The following is a 13,333-nucleotide window of genomic DNA, read 5'->3' on the forward strand; positions in this document are numbered from 1 at the left end:
CCACTTTATTATTATTATTTAGTAGATGGGAGCGCTGCGTAAGTAACTGAACAATGTAATGGGATTAAAACTCTTCAGGCAACGCAGTCTCCACAGACAATACAAGAGCTCCGGTCTGGTCATGGCGGATGACGGAGGGTCATGTGATAAGCGTGTGCATGGGCTACCTTCACATACTAGTGGAGACAGCTGATGGATGAATCTGTGCCAAATGTCATGACACCAGTCTGGTCATGTGACCTACAGTATCAGCTATTAGGAGACAGGATCTCCGTGCCACCTTATAGCGGATCTTTATGTCCTCCGATACCGGCGGTATTATATATTGCTAGAAGGGAGAGGGAGGCCGGGTACACACAGGGTTTTTTGGTCCGAAAACCTGAAGCGGAGGCCACATCAGGTTCCTGTCCAAAATACAGGTAGCTGGGACTGGGCACCAGCATCCAGTCTCGCACTCCGCTCCGGATTAGGCCCAATGAATGGTGTGCCCATGTATTTCCTAGACAGCACACTGACCCATTCCTTTCTATGGACCTGTAAATACACGTGACTAGAGATGAGCGAGTAGTGAAATATTCGAGATTCGATATTCGTTTCGAGTAGAGCCTCAATATTCGACTACTTGATCGAACATCAAATCCCAAATTCTGACAGCTGTAACTTTTTTATACGCAAGTGTACGGGGATGCATAGGGTGTCTTTTTTTGCGGGGTCGGGTGTACTTTGTAGTTCTACCATTTTCGGGAAATGTTATTGCTTTGATCACTTTTTATTCAAATTTTTCTCAGAATCAAAACAGTGAAAAAACAGCGGTTTAGCACTTTTGACTATTTTTCCCGCTACGGCGTTTACCGTATAAGAAAAATATTTTTATAGATTTGTAGAGCGGACGATTTCGGACATAGGGATACCTAACATGTATGTGTTTCACAGTGTTTAACTACTTTTATATGTGTTCTAGGGAAAGGGGGTGATTTGAATTTTTAATACTTTTTACATTTTTTTATATATTTTTTTTTACTTTTTATTTTTTTTGCATTTATTAGACCCCCTAGGAGTTTTGAACCACGGGGGGTCTGAATGCTAATGCATTACAAAAAATCATTTCTTTTGCAGGCCAGACCAGCCTGCAAAAGAAAGTGAATGCAGACCGGCCGGGAGCCTTTACAAGGAAACATGACGTTGGCCCTGGAGCTTGCTCCAGGCGCCGGCGATCACCAGCAAAATGGCAGCGCCCATGCGCCGCTGGGAAAATGGCACCTCTGACCGCGGCGCCGGAGGAGTTAATGTTTCCGATCGGAGACATTAGCGCCGGTTGGAGACACCCGGCGGCTATAGCAGCCACTATAGTTACACATCCGGCATGCACTGTACTATTACGGCGGATGTTGGGAAAGGGTTAAAGGGAGTCTGTCAGCAATAAAATGACAGTACCTTGTACGGCAACTTCTGCACTTTCCAAAGATGTCTATCTTATTCCGCATTGCAGCTCCATTTTCATGAAAATAAGTGTCTTATTCTTCCACGAGTTAACGTTACTTTCCGTAAGAAACTTAACTTTTTTTGTTGCAGATTTTGCTGCGTTTTTTTGAGTCAAAGCCAAGAATGGATTCAGCAGAAGGTAGAAGTATAAAGGCTCGTTCACACAGGATAAGAGGGGGAGGATTTTGACACGGAATTCGCCTCAAAATCCACCCCCTCACCATAGAGGTCTTTGTACACCGCTAGCGTTTTTTTTGCCATTAGCATTTTTTTCCCTTTTTTGGCAAAAACGCCAGGCGTTTTTTTCAAGGTCCATTCATTGTGCCATCAATAGGAGATTGTTGGGGGTCTGACATAGGGGACCCCCAGGGATCAGCTGTTGGATGAGGCTGCAGCATTACCAAGCTACTACTTGCCAGGCAGGGCTATAGCGCCTATGCTGGGTATCAATGGGACTATGCTTTGATTAGGTCATGTGACCACTGAATATGAGGTCACATGACCTGTGCGGTGTAAGTGTCAGCCCCCACGCTGATCGTCTATCAATTGTGGAAAACCCCTTTAACTCAGGCCTTAAAACCACCCCATTTCTGGCCTTTTTTCACTGTGCGGACCCCAATATAATATCAGTAGGGGCCACTGCTATTTAGAGTATGGGCAGAGGGATCTTTGGGGTCCTCTTAGGTCCCAACAGTGATGGCCACCATTGCCCCGCCTATAGCTACACGAGACGGTGGCCACAATGAGACATCACTTAGGCCCATACAAGTGGATATGACCCCTCAGTCTGTATATATTAGGGGGTCCTGAGGGTCTGACCCCCACTAATCCTATGCGGGCAGACTGATATATGTGTAACATGGAGCTCCCCTTTAAGCGGCGCTGTCCTGGTAAGTGCTGGTGAGCAGTCAGGTAGTCACACAGCCTCTCCCCGCACTCTAGGCTATATACTATATACTATATACCAGACACCCCCTCCCCCCCTCCTCTTCCCGCCTCTCCATCCCTCTGACGACGCGCTGACCTTCCGTCACTCTAGACCCGCCCTCTCCAGAAGCCCCGCCTCCGGTCCTTGCCCAGTGACGTCACCGTGCTTGCGGCCTCCATCTTGAAGCCGCGGCCTCAGAGTCCGGTCCTCCCGCCCCGGGCAGCGGCCTCCCCGGTATCCGCCTCCATCTGGAGCCCGGGACCAGCAGTGGCCAGGGGGCAGCATGGCGGGTGAGAGAGGAGCCCTGTCCGGGAACAATGGCGGGGACATTGGGGAAGGAGAGCGCTGTGTGTGCGGAGGACTATGGATGTGAGGACACGCCGGAGAGCCGGGCGGATACAAGTGTGTATGAGAGAGCGGGCTATAGCGTCCGGGGGATGTGTGTGAGGGGGCTGCTGCTCTATAGGTGACCTGTGCAGGTGGAGGGGCTGCTGGTGTCTGTGCATAGGTCTGTAGGTGACCAGGCGGGGATGGAGGGGACCCTGGTGTCTGTGCATAGGTCTATACGTGACCTGCTGAGGATGGAGGGGACCCTGGTGTCTCTATATATGTCTATACGTGACCTGCTGAGGATGGAGGGGCTGCTGGTGTCTCTATAGGTGACCTGCCGATGGAGGGATTCATGGTGTCTGTATGTATGTCTATAGGTGACCTGTGCAGATGGAGGGGCTCCTGGTGTCTGTATATATGTCTATATGTGACCTGCTGCAGATGGATGGGACCCTGGTGTCTCTATAGGTGACCTGCTAGGGATGGAGGTGCTCATGGTGTGTCTATAGGTGACCAGCTGGGGGTGGAGGGGCTCCTGATGTCTCTATATATGTCTATACGTGACCTGCTGAGGATGGAGGGGACCCTGGTGTCTCTATATATGTCTATACGTGACCTGCTGAGGATGGAGGGGCTGCTGGTGTCTCTATAGGTGACCTGCCGATGGAGGGGTTCATGGTGTCTGTATGTATGTCTATAGGTGACCTGTGCAGATGGAGGGGCTCCTGGTGTCTCTATATATGTCTATATGTGACCTGCTGCAGATGGATGGGACCCTGGTGTCTCTATAGGTGACCTGCTAGGGATGGAGGTGCTCATGGTGTGTCTATAGGTGACCAGCTGGGGGTGGAGGGGCTCCTGATGTCTCTATATATGTCTATAGGTGACTTGCTGGGGATGGAGGGGCTCATGGTGTCTGTGTATAGGTCTATATGTGACCTGCAGATGGAGGGGCTCCTGGTGTCTCTATAGGTGACCAGCTGGGGATGGAGGGGCTTCTGGTGTCTATATATGTCTATAGGTGACCTGCTGGAGATGGGAGGGGTTCCTGGCCTCTGTATAGGTGACCAGCTGCAGATTGAGGTGTCGGTATATTTTATTTAAGTGACCTGGTGTTGGTATACATGTATATGTGACCTGCTGCAAATGGAGGGGTTCCTGGTGTCAATATATACATATCTGAGTGCATGACTGGTCTATGTGTATGCTGTGTGTGTGTATGTATATACATATATAGTGTGCCTGTATCTGAGTGAGCACAATAACCTGTATATAATGTTTCTGTATCTGTGTATTGTACCTCTGTGACATATATTTTATAACCTTGTGTGTATATATATATACTGCCTGTATATATCACACATCTGTTGTACTTCATGATGATACCAGTATAGCTTGCCCTTATATAACTCTTCCTGACCACACATACTGACTGCGCCGCCATTTTTTTTTCCCTTCTTGTGCCCATTGCAATGAGCCTGGTTAGATTATCTCCCGTACAGTATAGGGGTGTTTGGGGGGGGGGGGTTGATGGGTGTTAATTACACTTAGGCCTAGTGAAAGTGAATGTGGCCACATTTCGGCCCAGGAGTTTCCACGATGTGCCGGTCGGAAGAAATGCAGCAGGTTTGTCTTTTCGGCCACTATGATTTGGTATCAATTTGTGAGTTGCAACGTAGCCTTATGTACTTGGGTGTGACAAGCAGTGTGTCGCTGCCTTCTCCAGTGCCACAGCCACTGTGTTGCCTTCCATCACGCCAACGGTATAGTCAGTGGTCGTATTCACACCGCGCATTTGTGTCGTAGTATTTGCTGCGTGCACACCAACATATGCTGAAACGTCATGGGTGATTGCCATATGGCTCCCGGGCCACAAAACCGTCACGTATGGGTCCAGTCCTGAGCTAGGCGCCTTCCAGGTAACAATGACACCTATGAGGTCTTAGCTGCCATTGTTACCCCGAAGGCGTCTTGGGGTCGGGATGACACATGTATAGGCGGGGGTCCGACCACTGGGCTCCCACCATCAGAGAAATGGGGACAGGATAGAGAAACCTATGGCCGCTCTGTGATACAACCCCTCTCGGTTTCAGGAGCGTCTCCGCAGATCCTGGGACTGCTCCAGCCCTGTCAGGGCTTTATAGGCCCATGTGACCAGGGATTCTTTCCAAGACATAGATCAATGGAACTTTCCGTGCCATGAAATAGTACTGTGTAGTAGGGCGTAGTGCCGCCGCCAAGATCCGACCAGGTCACGTCCATACAGGAGAATCTGTGGCTGGAAATATCACTGCGGCTCCCAAGTCTAAATAGTCAGTAGCCATCGGATGTCAGATTCCATATAAATGCAGGCTTTATGCCGGACTATGGCCTGGCGGGCGGCAGGGTGCTGCGTGGGGGGAGAGAGGTGGCAGCAGAGTTTTCGTGCAGGGGGATTGCAAGTGGGCAGGGTGTCTCCGTGTGGGTCGTCAGACGGCAGGGTGTTTGTGTGGGGATAGAGAGGCGTCTACTGGGGTTGTGGACTAGCAGGGTGTTTGCGTGGGGGTTGTGGACCTGTGGGGTCTTTGCACAGGGGTTGTGGACCTGCGGGGTCTTTGCACGGGGAATTGCAAGTATCAGGGTCTATCCGCATGGATTGTCGGACGACAGGGTGTTTGCGTGGGGATAGAGGCGTCTGCTGGGGTTGTGGACCGGCCGGGTGTTTGTGCTGGGGTTGTGGACCGGCCGGGTGTTTGTGCTGGGGTTGTGGACCGGCCAGGTGTTTGCGTGGGGGTTGTGCACCGGCCGGGTGTTGGTGCTGGGGTTGTGGACCGGCCGGGTGTTTGTGCTGGGGTTGTGGACCGGCCGGGTGTTTGTGCTGGGGTTGTGCACCGGCCGGGTGATTGTGCTGGGTTGTGGACCGGCCGGGTGATTGTGCTGGGTTGTGGACCGGCCGGGTGTTTGTGCTGGGGTTGTGCACCGGCCGGGTGTTTGTGCTGGGGTTGTGGACCGGCCGGGTGTTTGTGCTGGGGTTGTGCACCGGCCGGGTGATTGTGCTGGGTTGTGGACCGGCCGGGTGTTTGTGCTGGGGTTGTGCACCGGCCGGGTGTTTGTGCTGGGGTTGTGGACCGGCCGGGTGTTTGTGCTGGGGTTGTGCACCGGCCGGGTGTTGGTGCTGGGTTGTGGACCGGCCAGGTGATTGTGCTGGGTTGTGGACCGGCCGGATGTTGGTGCTGGGGTTGTGCATTGGCCGGGTGATTGTGCTGGGTTGTGGACCGGCCGGGTGATTGTGCTGGGTTGTGGACCGGCCGGGTGATTGTGCTGGGTTGTGGACCGGCCGGGTGATTGTGCTGGGTTGTGGACCGGCCGGGTGTTTGTGCTGGGGGTTGTGGACCGGCAAGGTGACATCAGCAGCACCCTATGATGTCACGGTGAGGTGATGTCAGCATTTTTGTCTTAAGGTGACATTAGGGGTTTATGGTATGGGCCTACATGGATCTGTTCTATCTGCCCCTACACTAGTGCAGCCTTCACAGGACTTCCCGTACCCCCCATGAACCCATCCCCACCCCCACTCCCCTCCAGGCATCTTTAAGGATTTGGCTCCCATCATGCACACAACCTTTCAGGACCGGATGCCGGCTCCTCACCAGCCCTGCATCATCTTCCTGCGGGGAGGGTCTTAGCCTTTTATTTTGCACGTACATTGTGTTGGTCGCCCCCCATCCCCCCCCCCCCCCTCCTCAGCCTCCTGACAAAGCCCATCAGTCCCAGGGGTCCTTTAACCCCTTGTTAGCCAGAGCCCATGCTTCATGCCTGTCTCCCCCTCTGGGCACCGCTTGTGCCGGGCATGTCATTACATGGCAGAGCCGAGCGCCTGATCCTCCCGAGGGGCGAGGAGATTGAGACGCGGCTCCTTCCTGTGTAGGGCGAGGGCGGTGCGGGATCTCTGTGAATGGCAGCTGTGTTTCCCAAGGCGCAATCCCATGTTTCTGAAGTTTTCTCCGAGAGCCGTCTTTCTGGGTAGAGTATCCGCTAGGAGCGGTGGTGTGAGGACGACGTCTCGGGGGATGTGTAGGAAACACTCGGCTTCCTAATGGCTGTCCTAAGACGTCTGTGGATTGCTTGGAGTGAGTGGGGTAAAGCTGCCAGCCTAAGGGGGGGGGGTTTAACACTATGGCAGCCGCTTTTAGAAGTCAAATTTAACCCTTACTGTTACTTTGTCTTCCTACTGGCACTTTCAGGCCACTTTTTGCCGCCACGGGTGAACATAAGCTGTAGAAGTCGTTCCCGGGACGGCCTCCAGGCTGCAGAAGTCAACCGTAATCCTTTACTATAGGTGACCCACACAGGACCGGCATGCTGGGAGTTGTAGTTTTTGCAAAAGTCGGACTCTTCTGCCACTGTTTAAAGGGATATCCTGGTAATAGGGGATAATGGCTAGATGGGTTGGGTCCTTGTTTGCATGCAGGGCCTGTCACATGTCCGTGCTGCCACTCTGCTCCATGCGATGGCGCTGTACTCCACAATCCCTAAAGATGCATGCAGCAGCAGCATGCATGTGCAGCCCCCTCTGTGGGGATATGGGACCCCCAATCTTTTGACCAAGACGCACATGGGAATCTTTCTCTAACCTCATGTATCTTGCAAATCCGCCATGTCTTCTGCTACAGAAATAAAAGGCTCCCTCGTCCTAAATCCCGTTCATTCCTTATTGCAACCCGCACTTTGTGTTTTCCCCATTACATGTGAACAGGGTTGTAGAAATCACATCTAGAGTGTCGTCTGGTTCAGTGTGTCCAGATGTGTGAACACGGCCTAAGAAGTTATAAGGCCTAGCACTAGATAGCGGCCATGTACCATTGCATATATAGACTCGTTCCTATAAAATAGCCCAATGTACGGAGGGCAACAAAACATAGAGATGGGTCCAGGCCTTGTGATCCTTAATGTACACACCGCAAGACGTCTAAAATAATAAGACATCTCATAAGACACTACGCCGGCCAAATCTGCACATTCAGACACAGACACTCCAATTATAAATTCAGTCATGCACTTCCAGGAGGAATAACAGAGGAACAGTTGTAAGTAAAGATGATGGAGACTAGAAGGGAGCTGTCAGGAGGGAGGACAGCTCCTCTATAAGCCGCCATGGGACTATTTTAGGGGCAGGTTGGTGTTGCAGGACTTCCCCGCTCTGTGGTGGTCCGTATACCCGAGGATTAGTAACTTGTGCCGCAGTATGGAGACCACTCCTCTAATCCTAATAAACTCTTTCTTCTCCCCCCAGGAGCTGGTGGAGGCAATGATATTCAATGGTGTTTTTCTCAGGTGAAGGGAGCGGTGGAAGACGATGTCTCCGAAGGTAACGCAGTCTTTTTATTTTACTTCTTTTCCATTGGTCACTGACTAAATGTCCTGATTATGAGGGAAATCCACTGCTGAACCCCTGGGGTCAATGCCTATGTTCAGCTGTGGACTGGCCTGTGCCTGCTGCTGCCACTTGGCTTAGGCCCGGGTCACATCTGGGTTCCCATTTCCCCTCTCTGCATGAAAAATATGGAGAAAAGTCCTACAAGCAGCTCTTTTCTCTCCGTTTTTTTGTGCAGAAACCACACGGACCCCAGTATAATCTATGGGGTCCACAGGTTTCCCAGATAGCTGCTTTTTTAATTGCAAACTAGGTTTCCGTTCGGGGGGGTCCCTGGATGGAAACCTATGTGCAGATGTGTACCAGGCCTTACAGTCAGTGAGGAGGAGGATGGGGGGCGACATGGCTGGTCTCCTGGGGCGCATCCATTAGATTGCTTTATAGATTTCTCAGTTTTAATGGTAATTGGAGACCCAATGACCTATCGCCCGACAGATGTTGAAGGGACATTTTTTTACCTGTGTGGTCTATAAGGGGATTTCTGGGAGGAGGTGGGGCTGCTTCTTGTGCCCCCCCACTATCCAGGCATCGCTCTGGCACTATTATTGTGCAGGTAATATCGCTCTGGCACTATTATTGTGCAGGTAATATCGCTCTGGCACTGTTATTCTACAGGTAATATCGCTCTGGCACTATTATTGTGCAGGTAATATCGCTCTGGCACTATTATTGTGCGGATAATATCGCTCTGGCACTATTATTGTGCGGATAATATCGCTCTGGCACTATTATTGTGCAGGTAATATCGCTTTGGCACTATTATTGTGCGGGTAATATCGCTTTGGCACTATTATTGTGCGGGTAATATTGCTTTGGCACTATTATTGTGCGGGTAATATCGCTCTGGCACTATTATTGTGCGGGTAATATCGCTCTGGCACTATTATTGTGCGGATAATATCGCTCTGGCACTATTATTGTGCGGGTAATATCGCTCTGGCACTATTATTGTGCGGGTAATATCGCTCTGGCACTATTATTGTGCGGGTAATATCGCTCTGGCACTATTATTGTGCGGGTAATATCGCTCTGGCACTATTATTGTGTGGGTAATATCGCTCTGGCACTATTATTGTGCGGGTAATATCGCTTTGGCACTATTATTCTGTAGGTTTTCTCGGTCGGGTGCTATTATTCTGCAGGTATTATCTCTCGGGCACTATTATTCTGTAGGTTTTCTCGGTCGGGCACTATTATTCTGTAGGTTTTCTTGCTCTGGCACTATTATTCTGCAGGTAATATCTCGGGCACTATTATTCTGTAGGTTTTCTCGGTCGGGCACTATTATTCAGCAGGTATTGTTCAGGTACCAGCATTCACCAGCCGCATCGCTGGAGCTTTCCTTCCACAAATCACCCGGGCAGTCATGTGCTTGAACCTGTTGGGTGACATTACATTTCCTTTAGTGGTCAGGCATGCCTGGTTTTGCTAGGAATGCTCTCTGCGCCCTCTTGTCTTGGGTGGGGGTAAAATTTGCTGGAAAGTCTGCGGCTCTGCATTGTAGGCCTTAGTAAACCTGCTGCATCTGTCCCCAGGGTATGACTCCAAATCCCATCTTGAGTCGCACACCTCCCCGACCTGGGTATGATCCTACATGGCGGCCTCACCATATATTGGCTGCTAAGGCTTTGTGTACAGGGCCGTGTCCTGTCTCTCATGGCTCCCATTGATTTCTGTGGCCCCATACCGACAACTGTGTATGGAGTCGGGTCCTGTTCCTGTCTGTTTCGCGGTCTGTTCTCACCGACCTAGGACAATGGGGCCACTTACGGCCTGACAACAGTCGCATTGTCTTGTGCATGTCACTTAAAGGGATTCTACCATTAAAACCTTTTTTTTTTGTGTGGATAAGACGTCGGAATAGCCTTTAGAAAGGCTATTCGTCTCTTACCTGTAGACGTGGTCTCCGCCGTGCCGTTCCTTAGAAATACTGTTTTTTACCGGTATGTAAATGAGTTCTCCTGCAGCGATGGCGGCGGCCCCCAGCGCTCAAACAGTGATGAGGGCGTCCCCACTGCTGCCAGAGAAGTGTCTCCAAGCGCCGCCTCCTTCTTCATCCGCAGCGTCATCTTCAATGTCTTCTTCCAGCGCAGGCTCTGAACTTCTAGCAGAGCAGACTGCGCAGGCGCACAGGTCACGGGAAAATGGCCGCTTGCTCAGTATTGTTAGCGGCCATTTTCCCGTGGCCTGTGCAGTCTGCTCTGCTAGGTTACGAGCCTGCACCGGAAGAAGACATCGAACATGACGCAGCGGATGAAGAAGGAGGCGGCGCTTGGAGACACTTCTCTGGCAGCGGTGGGGACACCCTCATCACTGTTTGAGCGCTGGGGCCCGCCCCTATCGCTGCGAGAACTCATTTGCATACTGGTAAAAACCAGCATTTCTGAGGAACGGCGCGGCGGAGACCACATCTAAAGGTAAGAGGCGAATAGCCTTTCTAAAGGCTATTCCAACGTCTTATCCACAAATAAAAGTTTTAATGGTAGAATCCCTTTAAAGGGGTTTTGTGGGCTTATAAGATGGTTCCATCTTTTGGATAGCTCATCAGTCACAGAACGGTCGGGGTCCCTGCGGATCGGACGTGTGACATGATGGTGGTGCTATGTGAGTGTCGCTTCCTTCATCTGACAAGTAGGTCTCAGGTGAATGGCGATATTACCAAACACGGTGATTGTTTGACAAACAGGGTCATCAATCCTGCAAGCCGGAGAAACCCTTTAATGGCCCTACAGCGGGGCAGGTTTAGGATGAACTCTACAGCAATAACTGACTAAATCCAGATTTTGCCGCAAATTTCTGTTTTTACCCTTAAACTGCAAAACTGTTCGTCCATTAACCATTCAATTATCTATCTGAAAACCGCGCGGCGTTGCATGTCGGCACTGTCGGGCAGCTCTGTGGGTATTTGTGCGTAAATGACACGCACCCTCTGCCAGACTGTCCTATATCCTAACTCGTAGCTGGGGGAGATTTCCAGAGCCGGTTGGGTATGAGATACAGGACTGGCGCCGTGTCGGAGTAGTCGCATACAGTGTGTTCTTGTGCTGACAGTACGGAGCGGTGCGCACTAGACTTGTGGGTTTTTCCGTGATTACTTTTGGCGTTTTGCATGATCCTTTTGCTTTCTCCACCCAGCGGTGAACTCCCAGACCTGTTTTCCCAGACTTGCCTCCACAGGTTTGGACTTGGTCCTAGTGTATGCGATCTAGCAGTGCATCACGCTCGGCGGGTTTCTTTTCACAGCTGCTCTGTGTCCATGTCCCAGACAGAGATGTGATAATCCCGGCTGTATGTGGGGTACAAGGGGCTGATGGGAAGAGTAATACGCTGATAATGGCTCCTCTCGGGGGCGATATAGTGGAAAACAAGGGACCGGTCATGTGCAGGTAGAATCTGGGCAACTACGCGACCGGTCAGAGCAGGGGTAGGGAACGTACGGCTCTCCAGCTGTTGCAAAACTACAACTCCCAGCATGCATACTGGCTCTGCTGTTCTGGGAACTCCCATGGAAGTGAATGGAGCATGCTGGGAGTTGTAGTTTCACAACAGCTGGAGAGCCAAAGGTTCCCTACCCCTGGGTCAGAGCATCTCCAAAATGGCAGTGGTTAGTACCCATCGAATGTGGTCCATGGACAGGCAACTGCTGAATAGATGATCATTATGGGACATAGGTTGGATCCCACAGAGGACTTACTGTAGTACAGATTGCGGAAATAGTTCCCGCTGGCCTATATATGAAGGGGTCAGTATAGCAGAGCTCGCTTTATAGCCACAGAGCCCGTCTGAGTGTCCATGCTGAGCCCTGGACCACTGAGCAGAGGAGGAAGGTGGCCGACTCCCGTGTATTAGGGTTTCTTCTACATGATGTGGACGGCCGGGTGCATGGGTGTCTTTTAGAGACTGCACCAGGATGAACTATGGGAAGAAAAGATGATGGAGGCCGTGTGATGTCTGGGCAATGTTCTGCCGATGTCACTGTGACATGTTCAAGGAAACGCAGCGCCCCTGCCACACGGCAAGTATGACCGGTCAAGGTGGTGACTTGGCTTTGAGATTCTCCTGAGCAGATTTAGTTGAGGCCGCATCTCACAACTTACAGGACCCCCTCAGAGGTCTTGTGGCGTCCATGCCGTGGTGACTTGAGGCGGGCCTATGTATAAGATCAGGTCGGTGGACCTTACAAGGATCTGACCGATGTTTATTTGCAGTATACCTGCCTTGTAAAGATCCGTTCACATTTGTATTGGAGACTCCATGAAAAATTGCAAAGTCCTGCCTAATGATGGGAAGCCTAAGTAATACCTGGTGGCCCGGGTTACAGTCATCGGGGTCACTGCTGGCTAAAAGGAAGTGCAGACTAGCTGCTGGGATGTGTAGTCCTCCTCTGACTAATCCACTGAGGTACTGCCGGCGCTCGCTGCAGGAAATGAGTGACAGGAAGTGACCTCACAGCTAAATTCTGTCACCCCGTGGCCTGGGGGGCAATGCTTCCTGTCCTGAGACATTGCTGATCAGCGAGGGTCCCCTGGGAATGACGGTGTCCTAGCTGTTCTAACCCCTCTATGGGGGCTTCCAATCCATTCCGTTCTGAGGAGACGAAGGGTGTGCATTAGGCCCCCCAACGATTGAGAATGGGATCCCCCAAGTTACGTATGTGACTGGTGACCTAGTATAGATGCGTGACCGCTGCTTCATTCATGTACATGGGACTGACCAAGTCCTGTTCTCTGCTATCAGTCCCATAGATGCGGATGTGTTACCACAGGTCTCTCAGGAGACCCCCAGTTTTGGGATCATATCAACAATGTCTTGTGATGAACGTGCCAATATGACTATAGGTACCCTAGGCAGGTCCTGACGTGACCTAGGTCACCCCAATACTAAACTAGTCCTAGTCACCCCCACATAGTACACCGCCATTGTGTGTAACACTGTTCCTTTGTGTCTCTGCAGCGGATATCATATCTACGGTAGAATTTAACCATTCTGGAGAATTATTAGCCACTGGAGATAAAGGAGGACGTGTGGTTATCTTCCAGCAGGAGGTGAGTGCAGGCCTGTTGTGTCCTTTATGGGGTTTACACCCAGTACAAACACTGCAAGTCTGTCTGACGCTGTAGGAAGCTGGGCCGTTTCTCTCTTCCTGCCTGGACTGCAGTGTGTAGTAACCTGATCGGCCA

General features: G+C 51.2%; 1 protein-coding gene across 1 annotated transcript in view; it reads left to right on the top strand.

Moving 5' to 3' along the window:
* The first annotated feature begins 2,565 nt into the window (after positions 1 to 2,565).
* Positions 2,566 to 13,333, top strand: part of PPP2R2A (protein phosphatase 2 regulatory subunit Balpha) — a 34,804-nt gene continuing 24,036 nt past the window's right edge. The window contains 3 exon segments of the mRNA XM_075272678.1: positions 2,566 to 2,700; positions 8,013 to 8,087; positions 13,107 to 13,198. Of these exon segments, the coding sequence (XP_075128779.1) occupies positions 2,694 to 2,700; positions 8,013 to 8,087; positions 13,107 to 13,198 (174 nt within the window). The 5' untranslated portion in view covers positions 2,566 to 2,693.

Source organism: Leptodactylus fuscus, chromosome 5 (assembly GCF_031893055.1).
Source record: "Leptodactylus fuscus isolate aLepFus1 chromosome 5, aLepFus1.hap2, whole genome shotgun sequence".
Classification (NCBI taxonomy): Eukaryota; Metazoa; Chordata; class Amphibia; order Anura; family Leptodactylidae; genus Leptodactylus; species Leptodactylus fuscus.